General features: G+C 63.5%; 1 protein-coding gene across 1 annotated transcript in view; it reads right to left on the minus strand.

Moving 5' to 3' along the window:
• HMCN2 (hemicentin 2) overlaps positions 1-23,384 on the minus strand; it is a 132,853-nt gene that overhangs the window by 56,207 nt on the left and 53,262 nt on the right. Inside the window, exons 24-40 of the mRNA XM_054584723.1 lie at positions 17,046-17,173; positions 14,872-15,126; positions 14,139-14,225; positions 11,113-11,307; positions 10,294-10,424; positions 9,852-9,999; positions 9,337-9,463; positions 8,491-8,645; positions 6,987-7,265; positions 5,670-5,951; positions 5,046-5,154; positions 4,641-4,810; positions 3,687-3,841; positions 3,174-3,270; positions 2,522-2,617; positions 1,591-1,767; positions 27-184 (exon numbers count right to left, since the gene is read on the minus strand). Coding sequence (XP_054440698.1) covers positions 27-184; positions 1,591-1,767; positions 2,522-2,617; positions 3,174-3,270; positions 3,687-3,841; positions 4,641-4,810; positions 5,046-5,154; positions 5,670-5,951; positions 6,987-7,265; positions 8,491-8,645; positions 9,337-9,463; positions 9,852-9,999; positions 10,294-10,424; positions 11,113-11,307; positions 14,139-14,225; positions 14,872-15,126; positions 17,046-17,173 — 2,749 coding nt within the window. The remainder of the gene's footprint in view (positions 1-26; positions 185-1,590; positions 1,768-2,521; positions 2,618-3,173; positions 3,271-3,686; positions 3,842-4,640; positions 4,811-5,045; positions 5,155-5,669; positions 5,952-6,986; positions 7,266-8,490; positions 8,646-9,336; positions 9,464-9,851; positions 10,000-10,293; positions 10,425-11,112; positions 11,308-14,138; positions 14,226-14,871; positions 15,127-17,045; positions 17,174-23,384) is intronic.

Genomic DNA, 23,384 nt, shown 5'->3' on the forward strand with positions numbered 1-23,384 from the left:
AGCTGGGGCTGCCCGGCCCTACTGACCTGGAGGCCAGAGGTCCCCGCAGTGGACACGGGGTTTCCGTCCTTCAGCCACATCAGAGTGGGGCTGGGTCTCCCGGTGGCGTTGCAGGTGAGCCGGACCGGGGCGCCGAGCAGCACGGGGCCTGGCAGGCGGGGCGGCAGCGTGATGCGCGGAGGCACTGCAGGGCGGAGGTGACACAGAACACAGGCTGAGCCCCGGTGGGGAATAAGAAGAGGGCACCTGGCTGGGCAGCCCCACGGGCCCCCCGCGAACGCACAGGGATGGCCACTCTCCAAGTGGGCACACTACTGCACGGCTCTCGTTCTCTCCAATCCATCAGATGAGAAACGGAGGTTCAGGGAGGGCAAGTCACCCGCCCAGGGTTGACCAGTAGGTCGTGGCAGAAGCAGCACCTGAGCCTGAACCTCTGGTCAGCCTATCATGGGGACGGTGTGGGCAGGTTTTTTTTCCAGCTCGGAGGTGTCGCTCAAACACTATCCTATACAGCCCTCATGGACAGAAGACGAATCAGTTGTGTGTGAGAGACACAAGCCAGGATGCCCAGGGCTCCTGCCAGCTGCCCCCTGCTCTCAGGATAAGGGCCTGGCCCCTCCAGCTCCCACTTGGCTGCCAGCACCGCCTGACCCCTCTTCCCCTCGCTCTGTAATCTCCGGGCCCCCGGGCTCCTCCTTTCGCTTCCTCGGATTCCCCAGGCCACTGCAGCCTCCGGCCTGGGCAGGAGGTCTCTATGCGGGCACTCGGCTCTCGGAGAGGCCTCCGGCAAGCCCCAGGCCAGGTCAGTGCCCGGCTCCAGGCACATAGGTACCTTACCTTTACTAGCCCCTGTCACAACAGCCAGGAAACAGTGCTTTGGGTAACTTCCTAATTGCTGTGTCCTCCACTAGCAGAAAGCTCCTGGGTCTGTCTTTTTGGGGCTGCAGCACCAGGGTTTGCCCCAGAGCATGTGCTTAATAAATGCGGTTGGATAGAAGATGGGTAGATGGGGTGATGACGGTTGAATGGATGGGTGGGTGGGTAGGTGGACAGATGGATGGGTAGATGGGTGGGTGAATGGGCAATTGGATGGAGGTTGCATCGATGGGTAGACAGTTGGGTATTTCTATGCATGGATAGAAGGATGGATGGATATTGGATGGATGGATGATGGGTGGAAGGAAGGAAAAAAGGATGGATAAACAGATGAACAGAGGAAGGATGGATGATGGATGAATTATGAATGAAAGGACGGACGGATAAATAGGTAGATGGATGATGGGTGGACAAGTGATGGGTGAAAGGCAGGAAGAATGGATGAATAGATGGGTGATGATGGATGGATGGATGGATGATGGGTGGAAGGAAGGAAGGAAGGATAGATGCATAGATGGATGGTTGAATTATGAATGGAAGGCTGGATGGATGGAAGGTGGATGGATTATGGGCAGAAGGAAGAAAGGAAGGAAAACAGATGAATAGATGGAGAGACATTGGGTTGAGGGTAGATGGATGGATGAGTAGACTGATAGGCAAATGGATAGACGACAACTTTTTCGGCAAGGACCCCTTTAGTCCAGGGCAGCTCACCGTTGACCCGTAGGCCATACTGCAGTTCTGTGTGACCTGCCATGTTGGATGCCACACAGCGGTAGCTCCCAGCATCAGACAGTTGGGCTCTCTCAATGAGGAGAACTCTCCCACCGGTTGACACCGTGACTCCCTTCCGGGCCGAGACGGGCTGGTGGCCCTTGAACCAGGAGATGTCTGGGGGAGAGAAGGGAGATGCAGGTGGTCCTGCTAGCTCTTCAGACAGTGCCTGTGCATCGGGCAGTGTGGCCTGAGACAGCACCAAGGGCAGAGAGGAAGCCCCGGGGGCAGGGGCGGGGACAGCCGGGAGCAAGCAGAGTCAAAGCCAGCCTGGCCCCCTTGCCTCCTCCTTTAGAGGAGAACCTGGTGCACCCCAAAACAGCAGCCTCATAGGTGTGGACCAACTGTATGTCCAGCTTCCTGACATCCTGCAGGGCCCGTCCCAGAACTTGACAGGGCGTTTGCCCCCATGGGATGGGGCAATGACCCCCAGGGCTCATGACCCCAGGAAGAACTGGGTGGGACCTGGTTCAAGTTGGGGATAGGGGCTGCCTGCCACATACTCATACCCAGCCCCAAGCTCCTGGCCCTTTCCTCAACTGCTGGTCTTGAAAAGGGGCCCAGACAGGTAGTGACTCGGAGACCCCAGCCCTCGCCCCCAGCCCTGGGCCAGCCCTGGGAAGTTACGCCTCCCGACAGGAGCCCTGCCGGTTTGCTCCAGGCACCGGAGCAAAGGCCTTGGGCCCTGGCAGTGCCCGGCATATGCTGGGCACTGGATGAGCAGCTGTGGGAAGGATGAGAAGGAGATGCAAGAAACAGGGACAAGGGCCTGCTGATCTCATCCTGTTCTGCCCCCAGCCAGAGGGAGGCCGGCAGCACGGGCCAGGCTCATTAGACGGGGACCTGGGGCCGGCCGGGAGGGGTGTCTTACCTGGAGGGGGCACGCCCGAGGCCAGGCACTCCAAGGTCACTGAGGCATTTTCCAGGACTGCCTTGGTGGCCGGGCCCGGCTCAATGTTGGGAGGCACTAGGGGAGACAAGGGGAGTCCCCGGTGGGTGTGGCCTCCAGTAGGTCAAGTCTCAGCCATCCCCACCCCTCCCCAGGCTTCCTAAAGGGTCCTGGGCAATGGGAGCCCCCAAATGGTTCATGCCCTCTGACCAAGGAACCCCACTCCTGACCCACACACAAGAACAAAAGCACTGGGCTGCGACCGTCATTGCAACTGTCCAAGGACCACCCCAGCGCCCACCACCGGGGACAACCGAGCCCCAGCCTAGCAGCCGGGAGGCAGAACCCCAAGCGGCCACCAAATGTGGCGAGTGAAAGGACCTGCCCATGAGTGCAAAGGCATAAAGGAACCACAACAATGAGTAAGACGGGCAAAGGTAAGCAGGGTTTTGGCCGAGAGTGTCCATTAAAAATCCCACAGAATACAACCCAAAGGGGCCACAGAGCAAAAGCCCTTCCATTTCTGAAGTCGAGGGCACAGTTGCGATTTTAAAGCCTCCTGTGCCTCCCCGACCCCCACAGCAGCCTCGAGCACCCTCAAGGGATCCCCACCACCCAGCGCCCGCGCACTCACCCAGGACCTTGAGCGCCACATCCCTTCTGCTCTCCCCAGCCGAGTTCGTGGCGGCGCAAGTGTAGACGCCCTCATCCCTCAGGTCTACCTTCTCAATCTGGGGTCGGGGACGGCAGAGGTGTGTCAGGGGGCGGGGGCCCGGGGCCCAGGACCGGAAGTCAGTCACAATGATGCTGGGACATGGCAAGTGGCCAGGCTGCTGCTGACCCCAGAGGCATGGGGACACATTTGGCTCTGGGGCTGGGGTTCTGAGCCACACACTTAAGTTCCAGGGAATCCCTCTGATATTGGGGATACTCCCCTTCCCTCCCCACATTCTCCCTCTGACAGCTGAAGTGCCGGGGACTGGGACTCGGCTCTCCAGGCCCAGCACCCGGGTCCACTGAGCTCTCCCAGGCTGGGTGGGCTCTGAGCTCCTCCTGGCCCCAGGCTGCCTGTGGGGGCCTCAGGGCCTCTAATAAGCAGCCCCGCCACCTATGCAAGGCTGCCCGCCAGCCCTAGGGCCGCTCATACCTGCAGGGTCCCCCCCGAGGCTGCCAGGGCCACCCCATCCTTCCACCAGCGGATGTTTGGGGTGGGCACCCCAGTCCCTGCACACCGGAGGGTCACAGGCTGCAGGAAAGGGGCTGTGATGTTGTCACCCCCGATGATGACCACCGATGGCAGCTCTGGGCAGGCGGAGAGGCAGGGGGACGAGGTCAGGTTCAGGGGGTTGCAGTGGGCACCCAGCAACCCCCTTAACACCCGGGGAATAAGCAGTGATCTCGCAGGGCTGCCCTAGTGCCTCCCCCGACTCGAGCCCCCCGGCCTGGGGGAAGAGCGCCAGGCTGGGAGACGGCAGGGCAGGCCTTTCATTTCTTTAAAAATCCTCCCATCTATCTGCCCATCCATTAATTGGGCATCTACTCTGTGCCCTAACTGTACTAGGCACAGGGACCCAGCAAAAAATGGTGGCCCCTGTGTTGTCATCTCAGAACTCCCAGAGCTGGGCTGCAGAGATGACAACCAGACAAGCACCCCCCATACAGGGGGTGGTGAGCTAGAGCCAAGAGAGGGTGGGCAGTGCGGATCAGCACCACAGTGGAATCAAGGCGGGCTTCCTGGAGGAAGAGGTGTTTGGTTTTTGGGTTTTTTTTTTAAAGACAGACATGAAAGATAAGGAGGAGCTAACAAGCAAAGAAGGAAAACATTCCAGGCACGGCATCAGCATTTGCAGGCACGCAGGTGAGAGAGGTGACGTATTCAAAGAGTTGAAAGAAGTTCAGGGTCAGTGGGGAATGAAGGCAGGTTGAGGACAGTGAGGGCCTGAGGACCGGGCGGACGGCAAGCGTTGTGAACAGCTACGATCAGCCGCTCGTGCCATGTCCAGCCCAGAAGCGCTACTTGGCGAAGAGCAGCCCCGTGTCCCTCCCAGGCCCCCTGGGCCCGCCCAAGGCACAGCTGGCCACGGTCCTCCTGCCCTCTTACCGTGCACAGAGAGCTCCACCTCGGCCCCTGCTGTGCCTGCCTCGTTGGTGGCCTGGCAGGAGAAGAGACCTGCGTGGCCCGGCTCCACGTGGTCGATGTGCAGCGTGGCCCCCTGGGAGGCCACCTGCACCCCCACCAGCTCCTCGGCTGGGCGGCCATTCTGCAGCCACCTAAGGTGGGTGGGGAGGGCGACAGGTCAGCCTGAGGCCAGCGAAGGCAGGGCCAGCAGCGCGAGCCAGGAGGCCTGGCGGGTCTCCCCCTGCTCAGGCGTCTGTGGCTTGGTGGCCTCTTTCACACCTCTGGGAAGCGGGGAGGGGTGGAGTGTCCTTCCCCACCTACCCCGAAAGCAGGCGCTCTCTGCCCACAGCCCCATCCCCGGCCGGGCCCCCACCACCCCATACGCACTGGACAGTGGGCAGCGGGGAGCCGGACGCCTGGCAGGGAAGTTCCAGGGGCTGTCCCACGAGGGTGGTCACGTGGCCCAAGCCTTCAGCCACCAGGAGCTGTGGGGGCACTGCCGGCAGGTCCCCCAGCAGGTGTTTAGAGCTGAGCAAACCAGGCCTAAAGCCCCCCCCCCCCCACCGAGTCCCCAGGGTCCCCAGAGCAAGGCTCAAGCCACTCCCCACCATTCAAGTTCCCCCATCAACGGCCCCTCCTCCAAGAGGCCTTCCAGGACCACCCAAGACAAGGTGGGTGGTCTCCTGGCCTCCCACGAGGCTCGTCCTGTTTATCCGATGTCTGTCTGGGCACCAGAGGCAGGGCTCAGGACCCCGCCTGCCTTGTTCCCTGCCCCAGCCCCACCGCCCCACGGGCCAGCCCAGACTTAAGGCCTGAGAACCGTCTGTCGGGAGGAAGAAGACGGGACCACCGCCCACCACCCAGCCTTGGGTCTCGGGGAGTCCTCGACAAGCGCCCATCCCAGGGATCAGGAGCAGCTCCCAGAAGGGGCTGCCGGCCCTGGCAAACAGTATGCAGGTGTGTGAGGAGCAGCCACAGCCCGGGGGACCCGGCGGGCCGGGCCGGGCTCACCCTGCACGTCCACGGCGTAGTGCAGCACAGCCTCGCCCGCGGGGCTGCTGGCCACGCAGCTGTACAGGCCTCCAGACGCCGCCCCCAGGCTCTCCAGGCTCAGCACGCTGCCGCCCGCCTCCAGCCGCGTCCCGTTGCTCTCCGCCAGGGGCAGCCCCTCACGGTGCCAGGACAGGGCCGGGGGTGGGCGGCCTCTGGCCACACACTCCAGCCCCAAGGGTCTCCCGGCCACCGCCTTCACTAAGTGGGGCCCTTCGTCAGCACCCTGGATGGTGGGCGGGACTAGGGAAAGGGCACGGGGGCTGCTCAGGAACCAGAGCTCGACACCAGCCCAGGCTGAGCCCCTTGCAGACCCCGTGCCATGTGACAAGCCTCCTCCCTCCCCCGCACTAACTGAAAGCCTTTGTTCAGAAATCAGCCCCTCCCAGGAGCCTGCCCCGGGACCCCTGGTTGGAAGCATTCTTTCTCCTCCTCTGCCTCTTGGTGGGACCCCCTCCCCGGCACCGCTGCATCTCCGGGCTGCCCTGCGACCCCTGGCTCATTGTAAGTAGAACAATGACTGGTGTGTGTGTGTGTGTGTGTGTGTGTGTCTAGGAACAGCACACAGTAGGTCTCAGCATCTGCTGAACTGCAAGTGATGGGCCCCCCCAGGCTTCCGATCAAAGCTATTGTTCCCACAAGTCCCCTCCCTGGTTGTGGTGGCAGATGCGACGAATAGGGCAGAGCCCAGCCCAGATGGCCAGTGACAGCCACGGGAGTAGTCACGCCGGAGGGCTGTTTGCTCCCCCTCCCGGGGCAGGGCCCCATGTGGCTCAGCCCCCAGAGCCATCGCAGGGACCCAGGGCGATAATGGACCGGGATGGGCCTCTCCGCCTGGTTTGGGTCATAAGCCCCTTTGAAAACTTAATCTCTGTCACACACATACACACACACTTCTCAATCAATTTCCAGGAAGTCTGCAGATCCCCGAGTAAGAGTCCCCAAGCTGCATCCTGGCTCGTCCCACAGACCCCACACAGCCCAACTTCCCTTGGGGGGTCCCCGGGCTCCAGCACCCCAAGCCCTCAGCATCTTTGGGGCCAGAGCTCCTGAGCTGGCTCCTCATGCAGGGACAGGAGGAGCCCACTGGCCTGCATTCTGCCCTCCAAGCCTCAGCAGCCCCGCTCAGGCCCCACCCCCGACCACCTACACCTGCCTTTGCCCCTGAGAGCTCCGAGCTGCGCAAGGCCGCAGGGCCACGCCCCTCGCTGACCCTCAGAGACTGGTGGAAGCCACGGCAGCCCTTCCATGGCTCGCTGAGGGCCCCTGGCCACTCACCATAAACCTCCAGCCTGGTGGCCTTCTCCGCGACCCCCACGGCGTTGCTGGCCTTGCAGGTATAGAGGCCAGCGTCCGAGCCCTGGGTCCTCCCGAGCTGCAGCTGCCGGCCGCCCCTGGTGTAGACGACCTCTGGGCTGGGGGGCAGTGGGGCCCCGTCCTTGAACCAGGCGATGTCAGGAGCAGGCACTCCTCGGGCCTCGCACTGGAACCGCACCGGGTGGCCCTCCATGGCGGCCACCTCGCTTGTCTCGTTGGAGCCCCAGATGGTGGGAGGTGCTGAGGACAACGAAGGGGACAGTCACGGGGAGTCCCCGAGGCAGCTGGTGTCCCACCTCCCGGGGTGGCATGCACATCACAAGCATGTCACGCATCACGGGTTCTGACTGCAGGAGAGAGGCTGAGTCTGGGGACAGAAGGAGAGGCCAGCTTGGGACACGCTGACATGGAAAGCCGGCCGGCCGTCACAACAGGTGTGGAGGTTGAGGGTGGCGGGCACAGCTGGGCTCTGGGCCCCACCCTGCCCCTAACTGGCTGTAAGGCCCCCGTCGGCCACTTCCCCTCTCTGGGCCTCTGCCTCCCCGTCTGTGAAATGAGGGGCTAAACTCAATCAGGGGCTCCCAGAAGGCAGGTCGCAGGCCACCAGCGGTACCACGGTGACCGTCAGGGTGCGTGAGCACAGCATGAATAGCACTGCTTCTCACCGTGGACCGGCTACGTCCTCCCCAACCTCCTGCCAGCCGGGTTACAACAAAGGAAAAGGCTGCTGGGTCTACAGACTCGACCTTTCTAGCACTTTCTCCCTGGTGCCCTGTATCAGGGTGAGCAGCACAGCTCAGCACCCTCTCCAGGAGGCTCGCGCCTGAGCGCCTCCAGGTCTCTCTTTTTTAAAGATTTTACTTATTTACTTTTAGACAGAAGGGAAGGGAGAAAGAGAGGGAGAGGAACATCGATGGGTGATCAATCGCCTCACACGTCCCTTACTGGGGGCCTGGCCCACAACCCTGGCATGTGACCCAACCAGGAATCAAATGAGTGACCTTTTGGTTCACAGGCCAGGGCTCAATCCACTCACTAAGCCACACCAGCCAGGACATAAGTCTCTTTCTTTCAATGCATTTGATTTTACAGTTCCTTCCCATCAAGGCCAAGTGGACTTGGTATCCCACGTCCAGCTGTGATGTTAAATGTCTTTTTAAATAACTGTACTTCGGTGTAAAGAAAGTGACTTGAATATAAAGAGAAAGTTAAAGAAACAGTCACCCCACATGGTATCGGGAGACATAAAACTTGCAAGGCTGGGATGGGCCCATGGGGTTTGGGAAATGTTGGTCCAGACTCCCTCTGTCAACCCCTCTGAACCTCACCGGACCGGGGGCTCGCCGCTCAGGCCCCCGTCCCGCCCTGCCCCTCCTCCACGCAGTGGGCAGCCTGGCGAGCATTCTGCCCTCCCAGGGAAGCTTGGCAAGTGGCCCAGGGAGGGCCCGGGCAGCGCCTTGCTCACTGTGGATCCTGAGCTGGAAGTCCTTCGCCTGCTGGCCGGCTGGGCTGAAGGCCACGCACTGGTACCGTCCCTCGTCCCCCAGGTGGCTGTTGGGGATTCTGAGAACCTGGCTGTCCTCCTGGAGCTGGACGTGTGGGTCTCCGGGCAAGACGGGCCTGGAAGGGTGGTCAGAACGGGGCCAGTCAGGCGGAGGGGCTGGCGGGGCAGGCCGCATGGACGACAAGGAAGGCTGAAGGCTCGCAGCCGCCGAGAGGTGCGGACAGTCCGAGTGCCCGTGGACGGGCGAAGAGACAAAGCGGGGCCGATCCCCACGGCGCATTCAGAGAAACGAGTGGACACCTGCTACGACACGGAGGGACCCCAAACTTATGTGCTGAGTGAAAGAAGCCAGATACAAACGGCCTTGTGTTGTGTAACTGCACGAAATTGAGGTGACATACAGGTGCATCTGCTGAGACAGAAAGCAAACAGGAGGTCGCCAGGGGCGGAGCAGGGCGGGGCGGGGAAGGGTAAGGTGGGGGCTGCTAATGGCTACGGGGTCTCCTCTGGGAAGATGAAATGTTCTGGAACTAGGCAGAGGTGACGCATGTGCTAAGTGCCACTGAAGTGTGGACCTTAGGATGGTTAATTTCAGGTTATGTGGATTTTACCTAAAAAAAGACAAGGCAGGCTGAGCGGTGATGAGAAAACCCTGATGGGTGAGGGCAGGGTCTCACCAGGGAGACCCCAGGCTGGGGTGGGAGTGCCCATGCTGCCCTCGGCCTGCGCCCAGGCCGTCAGGCCCCCCATCCACCCGGCCCAGGCCCGGGCACCACCCCCGCGCTGTCCGCTAGGCGGGCCACTCACTGCCTGTCCTTGGTCCACTCCACCTGGGGCATGGGGACCCCCGAGGTGCGGCACTCCAGCTCCACCTCTTCACCAGCCAGGCCCAGCACCTCCTGGGCGGCCCCGGCTCCAAGCACAGAAGGTGGGACTGCGGAGACAGGGCAGGGGGCGACCCCACTCAAACCTGCAAGCCCCACCGCTGCAGAGTCTTTGCCTGTGGAGCCCCCACCCCAGTGCACCCTTCCCTCCTCCCACGTCCTGCCTGGGCAGCGCCCCCAAACCCCTGGCTGCAGCGGGCCCCCCGCTGGCTTCCTCAGCGGCCCGCACTGCTCTCTGGTGGCACATGACACGAGAGTCATTACGTGGGTAACTACGTGATTGTCTAACGTCTGCCCTGACAGCTGCGTGAGGTGCGGGCCCCTCCGTGCCCCTGCCCGCAGCACAGTGTCCCCGTTCTCCCCTGCCCGCCTCAAGGGGCCGGGGCCGGGGCCACAGGGGCAGAACACGTGGGAGCTGGGGGCTCAGGCTCCACTCACCGAGCACGAGAAGCTCAAAGTCCCTCTGGGCGGTCCCGGCCTGGTTCTCCGCCCGGCAGGAGTAGAGGCCAGCATCGCCCTCCTGGATCCTGGGGAAGTGGAGGGCGCGGGCCCCGTTCAGGAGGCGGTGGTCGCCCACCTCGGGGACCTGGGCAGAAGAGGTCAGAGGGAGCCGGTGAGCAGGGCCGGGCTGCCCCCTGGCCTCAGCATTAAGGAGCCTGAGGCCCAGGGGCTGGGCGGTGACGGAACCCGGGGCTTCCGATGCCTGGACCAGTGCCTGCCCTCCCCACCAGCAGCCCCCCGGCTTCACCGTGGCCCTCGGTCCTCCCTGCCTGGAACCCCAACACATCCCCGGAGTCCTGTCACATCTCCCCGCCACACCCTGGCGCTCGCAGGAACCTGTCCAATCCCACCCGCAGCCGGGCTGCCCAGGGACACCCACCAGCTGCCCGTCCTTGAACCACACGACCTCTGGGGCCGGGAAGCCACTCGCGTCGCACCCCAGCGTCAGGGACTGCCCAGCCATGCCCGACACGTTGGCCCGGCGTCCGTCCTCCCGGATGCTGGGGGGCACTGGGAACAGGGAGAGGCCAAGGAGCTTCCCCTCCCGAGAGCCCCAGCTGCTGCACCTCATCGGGGCCGCTCTGCTGCGCCTGGACAGGCAGCCCCAGGTTCGGGGGCCCCGGCTGTGCCCAGGCCCTGCGCCCCTGGCTGACACTCAGCTTCACGGGATGACAGAGGCCCAATCCATCCAGTCCTACACTCAGCCTGTGGTCAGGGCCACCTGCGAGGCCCCCCTGAGTGGGAATCTCTGAAGGCGGGGCCTGGGTGTGTCTCTGTAACCCACGTCCCAGGCAAATCACCGCAGGGCAAGCTGGGGAGGTGGCGGTTCACAGGGGGCGGAAGGCGGCCATGTGGAGGGAAAGGGCTCCCCACCCTCTGCACGCAGCACTAAGGAGGGGCTTGGGGGGAGCTCTAGGGAGCTGAGGGACCGCAGGTCACTTCTAGCAGGTTTCAGCAGAGGCAGGCCATCGGTGATCGTTTTAAAACCAAGTCGCTGCTGGACCACTTTAAAGCCCCTAGTGGAGCTCAGGCTCTCCCCTCACGCTGTCTCTGTGGGGAGTCTCTCAGGCCAGGGGTGCCCACTCAGCCTGCCGCTGTCCCAGTGCCCTCGAACCCTCCCCACCCGTGGGCCCCTCCGGTGAGCTCGGTGCCAGCCGGGGACATGTGCCGGCTGCCCAGCTCGGGGGCCCCTGCTCACCGTAGACCACCAGCTTGGCTCTCCTGGACGCAGAGCCCGCCTCGTTGGTGGCCTGGCACTCGTAGTCTCCGCCATCGCTGGGCAAGACTGAGGCCAGGAACAGAGAGCCATCGTCCAGCACCGCCGGGCCCGGCCGGCCGAGCAGGGGCTCCGAGGAAGGGCCCTTCCGCCACGTGACCTGTGGCTTGGGTGTCCCTGGCCAGGCAAAGGGAGCCATCAGCACAAAGGCCTGGCCCATTCCCCCTCCACATCCACGCTGTCCCCTGGGGGCACATCACTGGCCCCCTCCACCCAGGAGGCTGCCGCCTCCCGGGGCCCTGGGGGGGCCACAGAACAGGAGCCAAGAGCTCGCCGTCCTCAGAGCCCCCACCTCCCCTGGAACTGCAGGCCCCGGCATGCCCAGGCCCCTCGCCCGTGGGCGTTTTCCTTTTTGCCGCCACCCCCACCTTCCTCAGGGACAGAAGCACCCTTGCCTTCTCCACAAGGGCTGGGGTCTTTGCTTTGTTCCCTGCTGCACCCCCAGCGGCACCCCCAGTGCCTGGGGCAGAGTAGGTGCCGAGGAAGAGGGGGCGCTACACGGGACCGCTCTTCCCCCACACTCACAGGTCAGCGTCCTCGGCACCTTCGTCCCCACCCCCCCGTCTCCATCTCTGCCACCACTAATCATCGGGGCTCGTGATTGATCGTCACTAATACTAATTATCATCAACACCCCACGCTTCCTCTGCCATTGCCCCGGCAGCGCGGGTGCCCTTGGTAGACACGCTCCTTCTGTCTCTGTCACTGTTTCAGAGGGAGGGGGTGGGCTTGGGAGGCAGGATCAAGATATGACACGTTCAAAACACCCTGGGCCCCGGACCCACACCGCCCTGCACCGGCTGCTCCTCCCTCGCGTGCCGGGGCCCTGCCGGCAGCCCCCGCTGCGCACCTGGGGCAAGCTGATCATGCCCGAGGGTCGGTTTCCTTGTAGAATCCTCTGCGGTTTCCTGCCAGAGTGTCCTGCTGCTGGGGGCCTGCTCCCCTACGGTGGGGGCCCATGTGCAAACACACGGAGTGCCGTGCGCGCGCACACACACGGCACACCAGACGCCTCTCCCAGAACTCTCAGCCTCTCTGACAGTGCCCCCCTCTCCTCCCACCCTCCTGTCGCCCAGGGGACCAGGGCTTAGAGCTGCTGGCCTGAAGGGGCACCGGGTTTTGAACCTGGAACTTTTTTCCCCATTAATTATGTGACTAATTTTTATTTTGTTAGTCCAGTCATACAGAGGATAGGGGACCCAGGGGGCACACCAGAGAGGCGGCCTTCCTAGCTGGCGGCATGGAGGTTAGAGAGTGGAGGTGGGGGTGGGGAAGAAGTGCCTAAACTGGAGCTTTTCTTAATGCAAACAAAACAAACGGAACCCCTAACCTGCAAGGGGGCGCTAACCACAGAGCTGCTCTGGGGTGTGGGGGAGATTCGGGGGACTCCGAGCTGTCCCTGGAAGTGCCCCCCTCACCTCTGCGTTCTCATTTTTCAGGGGCCAAGCCAGAAGCAGCCTTGTGCCCGCACCCCACCCAACGAGGCGGCGAGTGGGGCCCCCCACCACAGGCACCAGGGCTCCCACGTCCCGGCTCCTCCAGGCTCAGCACCTCCTCCTGCAGCCCTTGGAGCCGTCCAAGCCCATGGTCGCTTGGCTGCTGACTGCCAGCGCCCAACTCTGCCCTCCAGGCAGCCGCGGGCTGGAACAGAGCCACGCCCAGGGGCAGGCGCTGGCCAGGGCAGGGCAGTGTTCGCCGGAGGGGGCTCCGGTTGCGCTGAGGAGGCTGCAGTCTCGCCCTGGACTGTGGGTGGCCCTGAGGTGCGTAAGATAGCAGGCCAGGCTGGGTGGGTCCCACCTCCCGAGACTGCAGACCAGCTGCTTACTGTTACCAGAGACCGACACAAGGTGGCGCCACCATCAAAGGCCAGGCTGCTGGCTCCCTCCAGTTGGGCAGCTCTACAGAAGAGACCTGCCGGCTCCCACCACTCCGACCCGGTGCCTGCCTCTCCCTCGGTCCTGGTCCAGGGACTTCCCTGGGCCCTGAGGCCCGAGGAAGCACAGCTGAGACCAGAACCAGCTCTGGCTCCTGCCCAGCTTTTAGGAAGCTGCCAGCTGCCCCTCGGACAGCCAGACGCCCAGCCTCCCAGACAGCGCCATCACGCACAGGCAAGACACGTGTCCTCTCACCGGTCTCGGAAGAGCCCAAAGCCAACAGAAGCAACTTGGGTGGGGGGTGGGCAGGGGGAGCCGATCGGCCAGGTACAGTCGGTTACATCGCTCAGCCACTCAACACTCATTCACTCCCTGCGTTTCCCTGGCCCCTGCTAGGCACCCGCCACGGGGCTGGCTGGCACCTAATACTCAAGTGGCCTCACAGAGCCCTCACGGCAGCTGCCCTGCACGGAAGGACTGGCACAACCGCACTGTGCAGACGAGCAAATGGAAGCACAGGGCGGAGGTGTCGACTGGCCCCAGTCACACAGCCTGGGAGGGTTCACCGCTGTGCAGTTGACCACAGAGGCAGCTCTCGCGGCCCCACGCTGAGCTGCTGCCCCAAAGCGGGCCTCGGGCGGAGTGGGTTTGCCCAGGACCTGTGACTCCACCCTCTATGAGAAAGGCTGGGGCGCGGGCAGAGGCAGGGGCCACCCAGCCGCCAGCCACAAGGACCCTTGGGCCTTCCTGGGCCCTGGCTGTTACCATCCCCAGGCACAAAGGACCTTGAGGCTGGGGCCAAACCGCACCACACTTTGTGAGTCACCTTCGGGCCGTGTGACCTCGAGCAAACTGTTTAACCCCTCTGGGCCTGGATTGCCCCTAACAAAAAAGAACTAATGTTTACATCCATTCTATGGGGTGTCGATGGGATGAAATGGTTGGTGTGGCTCTGGCTGGAAGTGAGGACACATAACCCACCGTAACCCATGGCACTGCCCACAGCGTGTGACCCGGGGCACGGGAACATGGGAGGGAGCTGCTCCCCAGCCCGCCCACCCGGCCCAGCCTCACCTCTGGCAGGGCACGGCAGGCTGGCGTTCTCTCCTGCCACTCTCTCCAGCAGCCCGTCGGTGTCATCGGCCCCCCAGTACGGCGGCTCTGGTGGGAGGTGATGGGGCCACACTCGAACCCTTGAGCCCAAAGATTGGTGCTCCCCCCAGGGCCGTGGGGAGGGCGCCCCGTCCAGAGCCCCAGCCGGACATGAGAGGGTGCAAGCTCCATGCTCCAGGCCTGAGCCTCAGCGCGAGTGGGGCGAGCTCGAGAGGCTGAGCTTGGGCTCTCGCCCCCTCGGGTGAGCATCACCCTGCCCTGCCCTTCCCCTCCAGCTGCGCTTCCCACGTTTGTTTTAACTTCATAACAGTGAAAATGGTCTGGGCCTTCCCATGCACCAGGCGCTTTGCACACCTTCTCTCGCTGACCTCACATGTTATAGAACCCACTTTACAGGTGAGAAAACTGAGGGTCAGAGCAGAGAGTGTGAATGACTGGCCACGGCTGTCCAGCAGGTAAGCGGAGGGAGGTGGACTGGGGCGCACCCCCTGCTCTCCCACGGAGCCTTCTGTCCACCCCAGAGGACAGAGTGCCCACAGGGCTGACAGAGGCTCCCCGACACCTCAGGGGCTGGGGGCCGGGAGGAGGGCCAGGGCCAAGCAGGCCCTGGGCCCAAGAGCGGACAGGCCTCCTCAGAGGCCCCGCTGCAGCTGGGGAGGTGGGGAGCGGCGAGCTCCAGGGCTCAGGGACTCACCCAGCACCTTGAGCTCCAGGTCCCAGGAGTCCACCCCGGCACTGTTGGAGGCCTCGCAGCGGTACATGCCGGCGTCGGACGTTCGGATGGCTGCAAAATGCACGGAGCCTTCGGGCCCCCAGCCCCGCAGGGCCAGCCCGTCCTTGGACCAGCGCAGCCTGGGCCGCGGGGCGCCTTCAGCCACGCAGTTCAAGTCCAGAGCTTCCCCCGCCAGGGCCTTCAGGACCCGCGGGCCTGGATGCACCTGTGGGGGCACTGAGAGGGCCACGGGGAGGGTTCAAGGCGGGGGCCCAGGGTGGGGGGGCCCAGAGCCCTGACCCATGGAGCAGACTCCCCCAACCCCTCTCGCCCTTCCCACCCCTGACCCCTCGTCCCCACCCCGGGCCCAAGTGCACCCAACACCATCTGGTAACCACCCGCTGGGCAATCTGTTAGAGCCGGACGGGGAAACTGAGGCCCAGGGGGTGGCGGGACTGACTCGGGGTAGACGGCACAGCAGGGAGGCAGCAGGCACGGAGGAGGCGGCTTTGCCCCTCACGGCCACAGGACCCCGCACAGCCGGAGCCTCAGTTTCCCCTCCTCACCAAGTCGCCCGGGGATGGAAACAGCACCTCGGGCTCTGCCCCTAGCGGCGCGTGGAATGCGGTGGCAGGTCCCTCGCATCGCTCGTCCCCACCTGGCCCCAGCTGAGCTCGGGGAAGCTGGCGGTGGTGCTGGTTTCTATCTCATCAGTGTTTTCAAGTGACTGTCCCACCCTTCATCTCTTAGGATCCTTCCCACGGGGCAGGTCAGGCCACACCCAATTGCAGGTGATGAACCTGAGGCTCTTAAAGGTTCTGCAACTCGGGCTCAGCCGGAGTAGCTCCAGCGCTGGGTGTGTGTGACCCGGGGCCCGGGCAGCCTCCTGGGCGTTTGGACCAGGTGGGTCCAAGGAAGCTCTCAGACCCCTCGGGCCATCCCGCTCCAGGTCACCCTGCTGCACAGGAGACTGGGACAAGTGTTCTGGACCCTCGGGGGGAGCCGAGGGACACCCGCTCCCTTCCTAGCTCTGGAGGAGAAGCTCAGGAAAAACCACCGTGTGGGACCCTGGCCCAGGGCCCAGGGTGTGCACGCCGGTCCACACCACCCACACTCGCTGAAAACAGTTACGGCTTCTGCTAGGCTGAGCGTCCGACATCATCAACACCCCTTGTGACAACCGCGGGACGGGTGTTTTACAGGGGAGGGCACGAAGGCTCAGAGAGGCCAAGCGGCCGGCCTAAGGCTACACAGCTCGTGGGCAGCAGAGCCCGGTTTCAACCTGGCCCTGCCCATAGCCCTGCCCCCGGCTGCCGCGTCCCTCATGCCGGGGCTGGAGAGCCCCGGGGAACCTGGGGCCCCTCCATCGCTGAGCCTTGACCTGCCCCCTGTAAAGTGGGGAGTTAGCTTGGATCGGGGCTGGATTTTTCTGTCAAGGGCCAGAGCGCAGACCTTTCAGGCTCTGCAGACCTGGTGGCCTCTGTCTCAGCTACTCAGCTCTGCCCTTACGGCGCGAAAGCCTCACGGATAACAGGTAAAGGAAGGTGTGTGGCCACGTGCCAATAAAGCTTGTACTGTCAGACACTGAAACTCGAATTTCATATAATTTCCATGTCACAAAACGTTGTCCTTTCCCCCCAGTCATTTACAAGAGTAGACACCATTCTCCTCTCTGGGCCACATAAAAACAGGAGGTGGGCCGGATGTGGCCGGAGGGCCTTGGGGGGCTTACCTTGCACCCCCAACCCCCACAGCCCCCCCGCCCACCGTGATTCCTCGGGGCTCCTGGAGACAGATGACAGGCTCCCTGCCTCTTTGGTGGCGTGACCACTGCAGGCCTCTCTGAATGGGTCTCTCCCAACCCCCAAGTCCCCACTGCCCTAGGCCCCCATGGGGCCTTGCCCTCTGTGCTCAGAGGGCCTCTGAGCAACATCTCCAGGCCCCAACCAGGGGGGACAGAAGAAGGGGAAAGGCGGGAGGAAGGGAGACACAGCTCGAGACGGACAGGAAGTAGGGATGACAACGGAAGTGCTGGGGGGCTCCAGGAAGAGGTGGCAGAGCTGGCACATGAAGCTGGGGAGGGGCACTGGGAAGGCCAGAAGGGCAGGGCGGGCCGATGAGCGTGACAAGGACAGAAGCCGCCGGCGGGGCCCTACCTTGCACCCCGAGGATGTAGCGTCGGGAGGCTGACCCTGCGGGGTTACTGGCTCTGCATTCGTAGACGCCGCTGTCCCCGGCCCGGGCTGGGGCCAGACGCAGGGAGCCCGACGGCAGGAGGTGATGCCTGCAGGAGAGGGAGCACTGGTGAGGCCCCCGCCAGCCCAGGCCTCAAGGCCCAATCAAACCCGCCACCTCCCCCAGGAAGCCTGCTGGGACTGAAGAAGGGCTCACCGCCCATCCTTCACTCCCCCCCACTCCCACTTCCCTGAACTGCCAGGCCAAGGCCAGGCCCCATCCCCACCGGAGAAGGGGAGCACTGCATTGGGAGTCTGCCAGCTTGGGTTCAAGTCCAAACCCTGAGCCCTCCCTAGCTGGATGAGGAAAGTCCCCTTCACCCCTTGGAGCCCCCATTTCCTCGTCTGTAAAATGGACATCCTAAGAGGTGCCGGGGCTGGTGGGCAGGTCCCCCACGGGCTCAGCCCAGGGCCCAGCACCTGGTTGCGGCTGGGCACCTGCTGACTCTCCTCCTCTGATGCACACACATGCCATTCCTCGGCACTGCCCTCCCCTGAGTAGGGGTGAGGAGTGGGGGGGATGAGGCTTTACTTGGAGGCCCCTTGCATGGCTTTGGGAGAGAACCTACCAGCCCAAGGCCCTCTGCAGCGAAGTGCCAGGGCGAGCCAGACTCCGAATCCAGGGCTCCGTGGCGTCCCACTGTCCAGCACTGGGTGGGGCCCCGGGGGAGCCGTGGAAGCCGATCGGTGCCCTCCCGCAGCCAGCCCACCTTGCTGAGTCACGCAGCCCCACCGCGCAGGAACCCAGGACCCCCGCCCAGCGCGTGCAGCGGGGCCGGACCCCAGGGGGCCCATGCAGACATGACGTCGCCGCCCACACGCGCACGGGCTCCTCGAAGCCCCTGCCACCATAAACGGAGAGGGCAGCTGCTGCCGCTGGCCCCGGCCGGCCCCGAGTGCAGGCGGCCTGCTGGGGGCGGGGACGCTGAGCACCAACCCCCAGCCTGTGCTCACCAGGTCACGGCCGGGCTCTGCGGCCCGAGAGGCCTAGGCTCCAGGCCTGCCCCTTCTCCCCTTCCTGCTGAGCCTCAGTTTCCTCCTCTGCAAAACGGGGCTGACAGCAATCCCCACCTCCCAGGCAGCCACAAGCCAAGCGCTGGGCGTCACTCAGGCGGGCAGTGGGCGCTCCGTGTGACCGTGGGCCACTAGCTTTGCCCTGCTGGGCCCCCGTGTCCCATCTGTAAAGTGGGGCAGTAATCCCTTGTCTGGCCTCCCCCTCCTGCGGTTTGTCTGGAACAGCCAGTAGGCACTTGGGGCAAGTTCTCCGGGGCCAGTTGTAAGTGGTGCGTGGGGCAGCGGTCCCCAGAGCCCCGGCAGTGGGCCCGGCCGCGGGGCCAACCCTGCTCCGCCATGTGCTTGCTGTGTGGGGCTGGCCCACACGTAACCTTTATGGGCCTCGGCGTCTCCTGTGGAACAGAGACAGCAGTGGTGCTCACGTCCCTCAGAGGACTGTCCAGACAGCTGAATGACCTAATTCGCAGCCCAGCGCCCGGAACAGGGTAGTGCTCAACCGAGGTCAGCCGTTACCATGGTGACAACAGTGCATCCATAAACAATACGTGATGCAGTTTTGTATTGTTTAAAGCACATAAACGGCATCCTGTGTATGCCTGTAGGTCGACTCCATTTTCACTGCTCTAGAGTAGTCCCCTTGTGTGAGCATGCCGCCATTGATTGATCTCGTCCCCTTTCGGTGGACATTTCAACATTTCTTTTTTTCTTTCCTTCCTTCCTCCCATCTTTCACTCTCCTGTTCTTTCTCCCTGTCACCGCCAGAGCCCTCCACACAGAGCCGTGTGGCACGTGCCCCCGCGCACGGCCGCAGGACCCCCAGGCCTCCGCCGGGACGCCGTCGGCTCTTACAGGTAGAGGCGGCACGGCCCTCCCCTGCAGGGCACGGCTTCTCATCGCGGTCTCCTGCCCGCCTGTGAAACACGCACACCCCCAGGCCCCACCCGGAGGCAGACGGGGCGGGGGGCCAGGAAGGGGGGTTCTGCCAAGACCCCAGGTGGCTCTGAGACAGGTAGTCAGCAACCACCTCTTGGGAACACGGCTCAAGGACACAAGGGAGCCCCACCCTGAGCAGCAGCACAGAGAGCAGATGGGAGCGGGGCTGTGGCGGCAGGTGGCCCTGGCGTGGACCGGCCTTCTGCCTTCCCAGGCTGACCTTGGGGCCAGGACAGCATCTCCCTGAGTCGGCGCGTCCTCATCGGAAGTCACAGGGGGTGGTGAGCCCCGAGTCACATGACGCACACAAAGCCACAGTGGCCGGAACACAGTGAGCGCTCGGTCAATGAACAGCCCTGCTGTTAGTAAGAATGGTCCCCCCCCAACAGGGTCTGGGCCCCCGTCCCCAGTCTCCAATGAGCTGGGCAGCCCTGGGCAGATCCCAAGTGGAGAAAAAGGCTCCAAGTTTCCTGTTTGTCCCCTGCGGGGCTGCATTCCCCCGAGGTGGCTTTTTTCTTAAGTCGAAGAACACTGACATCCCCCGAACAAGGGCCAATCGGTTGGAGGCTGCAGCACACACTCCATCGCGCTCGGGGCAGGGGCACGGCACCCTCCAGGACTTCACAGCAGACCTCAGCCAGCAAAGCGGGGACAACGGGGACCTGTGCAAAGAGGTCTGGGCTGGGAAGCAGGGTTCCCGATCTGCGGTCCCGTGTCTGCTACAGCCATGCTGGGCAGCCTCAGGCAAGCAGGCAACATCTCTGAACCTCAATTACTTCATACTCAAAAAGGCAGCCCTGGACTCCTTCATCTCAGGAGTTACCTGCTGCAACTTTGAAGACCACAGAACCCCTTGCTTCCTTCCTCACCAAGCCCTTAAAAGGATAGGAACCGCCTGTTCACCTGGCTTGCATCTGCTCAAACCTCAGTACTTAGACACCGCCTCCTCCAGGAAGGCTGCCTTGATGCCCCAAGGCTGGTAGGTGCGTCCTATGAACTCCCACAGCTGCCTGCACTTTGCCCCATTGCAACTGGCTTGTGACCCAGCTCCCCCTCCACTTTCTCAGAAACTCCGGCAGGTGTGGGGGCTGCAGCCCAGGGGTGCGGCCGGGGGCCAGGGAGAAGTGGGAAGAAGTGGGGAACGCGCTGCTGCTGTGTGCGTGTGGCGTAATCAGCAGCAGCTGTCCACCGTGGCGGCCTGAGTGTCCAGATGGCTCAGTGTGGCGCCCAGATTCTCAGGGAATTTCCTGTTTATGACAGCCATTGGGCTTCAGCCTTCGCTGGCTGTCAGCTTCAAGATTCACACAACCACGCAGAGGAGGGCGTGTGGTCCCTCTGGTCCCGTGAGCCCCAAGGGGGAACCTACCTGCCCAGAGGGACCGAAAGTCGCCCGACAGAAAGTGCTCGGAATGACGCAGATCCCGGGCCACGCCGTGCCCCTGGTTCCCAGCACACACCTCCCTGCGTTCTCGCTCAGGCCACCTTTCCAGCTCCCTCTCATCCTTTGTGGCTCCGGGAAACCAGCCCTGCTCCCGGTCACACGCTCCTAAAGCCACCACGGCACTTATCACACCTGTGGGCGCCTGTCACGGTCAGGTGGCTCAGTGAGGGGAGCGGCCGGGCGTGCCCAGGTCCCTGCCGCGTCCCAGCCCGTATGAATGAACAGGCTCTGACCCACAGTAGGTGCTCAGTAACTCTTTGGCAGCGAATCCCAGCGGCCTGGCACACACACCCCTCTCCCACCGTTCTCACACTGTGTCCCACCCCTGGCCCATCTCAGGAACCCTCCCGCCCTGCACACCCCCTCAAGGCAGCGAGGCCCCCCGCTCTTCCATGAAGCCCCCCCGGCTCTGGGCTGCATGGAGCCTGGTCCAGCCGACTGCTCACACATTCATCCATTCCCTGGACAGACGGGGGTCTGGGTGGGCCAGCTGCCGCAGGCAGGGGCTGAGGAAATGCTCCTGTCCTCCGGTTGTTCCAGCCGGCTGGTTTGTCTGCGCCTACCTCTTGCTGTGTCCCATGTGGCTTGTAGCACTGTCCCCATTTCTGAGAGACCTACCTACAACCTCAGCCCAAGGGTGCAGACACTTCCAGAAGGAGGATCGGTAGTTGTGGATGCACAGCCATCCCACAGTTACCCAGCCCACCAGAGACACGCACCCTGCGCCCCTGTCTGCCGGGGCCGGGGCGGCGCCTCAGCCTGCGCAGGGCAAGGCCCACCAGCCAGCGGGGACCTGCGCCCACCCGTGGCCGCTCTGACCCTCCTCCCCTTGCCGGGGCCTCACCTGCGCCACAGACCCTTATAAGGAAGCCCCCCGTGGACAAGTCCCACTGGAAAACTCAGGCAGAGGGGCCCGATACCCACCAAATGACAACACATGAGAGAGCGGGAGAAGGTGCCGTCCCTGCGAGCCCGTGAAACGGCCACCGAGCCGCGCTAACTGGGGTGGCTGTCAGCTGTGGGGCGCGTCCTGTGTGCCACCTGCAGCTGGGCTCCCTCCACGCACGTTCTCACCTGCGACTGCCCACATCCCAACCTGCACGGCAGGCAGAGCCTACTGTCATCGTCCCGTTTGCAGACGTTCCGCGGCCACCCAGCTGCCTGGGGCAGACCTGGACTCGCCCTGCGCTCTGCCACCGCCCGGCCAGCCACTGTGGTGACCTAAATGGTTCGCTCAGAATTTTGATTCACTGCAGAGTTTTCCAGAAAGAGAGCCACCGGCCATAGGCTGACAAGACCAAGACCTCAGAGCCGCCAGGCCAGCAAGCGGCAAGGAGCTGTGAGGGTCCACCGAGATGAAGATCCCCGAGGGGCCCCTAGGCAGTCCCTGCCGTGCCGGTGGGCAAGCAGCTTCCTTGCTGGGTCAGAGAGCGCCAGCTGCGGCCCTGCCACTGCGCCCTGGGGTAACCGAGCCAGAGAGGGCTGGGGGTGCCGACGGCCTGCTCCTCACCAGCTGTCCCCGCCCCACCCGCCTCATCCCCCCTCCCCCGATGTGGCTGGATTTGGCCCCCATGTGGGACCCTGGCTGGCTGCCGCCGGGAGCCTAAACTGGGCCAGGAGTGCTAGCAGCTGTCCCAGCTACACATCAGAGCCCCAAACAAACACTGTTGCCTAGAAACGCCGCCTCGCCCCAGCACTCCCGGGTGCAACCGTGGGACCAGGGCCGCGAGGGCTGTCTGGCCACCACCGCCTGTCCAGCCCTTTTGTTTCTCAGATGGGAAGACTGAGGCTCAGGGAGGGGCAGGGTCTTGCTCAGGTTCACTCTGCGCGTGGGGGCCAGGCTGCAAGGGGACCCCAGGTCTTTGACCCTGATCTCTCATGGCCTCTCTCTGCGACGTGGTTTCCACAGTCCCAAGCCCATGAGTTGCTCAAGAAACCCCGCTACCTTCAGCTGTGAACTCACAGCTCACACAGGCTTTCCACAAAGAGCCGTCCAGAGGGTCAGGAGTTCTCGGTGACCATTCCCACCCTTGACTCAGCCCTTTGCTATGGGACCATCCCCCAAGGAAACGGGCCAGCAGATAAAAAGCAGCATCTGACCAAAGACATCCCAGGAGTCCCATTTATTCCCGCCAAAAGCTGGCCGCAGAGCCCGTGCCCCGGAGGAGCGGCTTAGCAGCCCCCAGCAGCACACGCCCTGGAACGGTATGCCGTCCCGTGTGGAAAGCAAGTGACACGGGCCAGGATGAATCACGAAAATGGGTCAATGGAGGAAAGGGTCCGTGATGGGCACCGCGCAGAAGATGCACCAGGTTTAGCTCCACAGAAGCACTTTGCGAGCACACGGCAGAGGGTCGTGCGCACGGCCGGTGCTGGAGGGCGTCGTGGCCACTCTAACTCCCACGGTGTCACGGACCCCTGAGTGCTCAGAGGATTCTCTAGACCCTCCAGGGAGAGCAGTGTGGGCCCAGAAGCCTGCTGTGTGTGTGTCTGTGTGTCCGCTGGGACCCACATGCATATCTGTGTGTGCCTGTATCTGTGTGTCCCTCCATGCATGTCCAGGTGTCTCTGTGCGTGTTTGTATGTGCGCACATCCATGTGTGCCTGCGTGTCTGTGCATGTATGTGTGCACACCTGTGCGTGTCTGTGCACACCTGTGTGTGGGAGGCTGTGCGGCAGGCCCAGCCCGGGGAGTGGAAGGCCAGGACCCCGCTCTCTCCCACCCCATGGGTTTCTGCTTCATCCTCAGCGCACCGGGCACAATGTGCTCCCCATACCCACCTCCGGGCTGCACAGGGCCAGCCCCGCCCACACGGAGGCGGAGGCGGCCTCAGGGGCTCAGGCACTTCGTGGTGCGCAGCCTGGCCACACCA

Source organism: Pteronotus mesoamericanus, unplaced genomic scaffold, assembly GCF_021234165.1.
Source record: "Pteronotus mesoamericanus isolate MK-2021 breed Mesoamerican mustached bat unplaced genomic scaffold, CSHL_Meso_final contig_78, whole genome shotgun sequence".
NCBI lineage: Eukaryota > Metazoa > Chordata > Mammalia > Chiroptera > Mormoopidae > Pteronotus > Pteronotus mesoamericanus.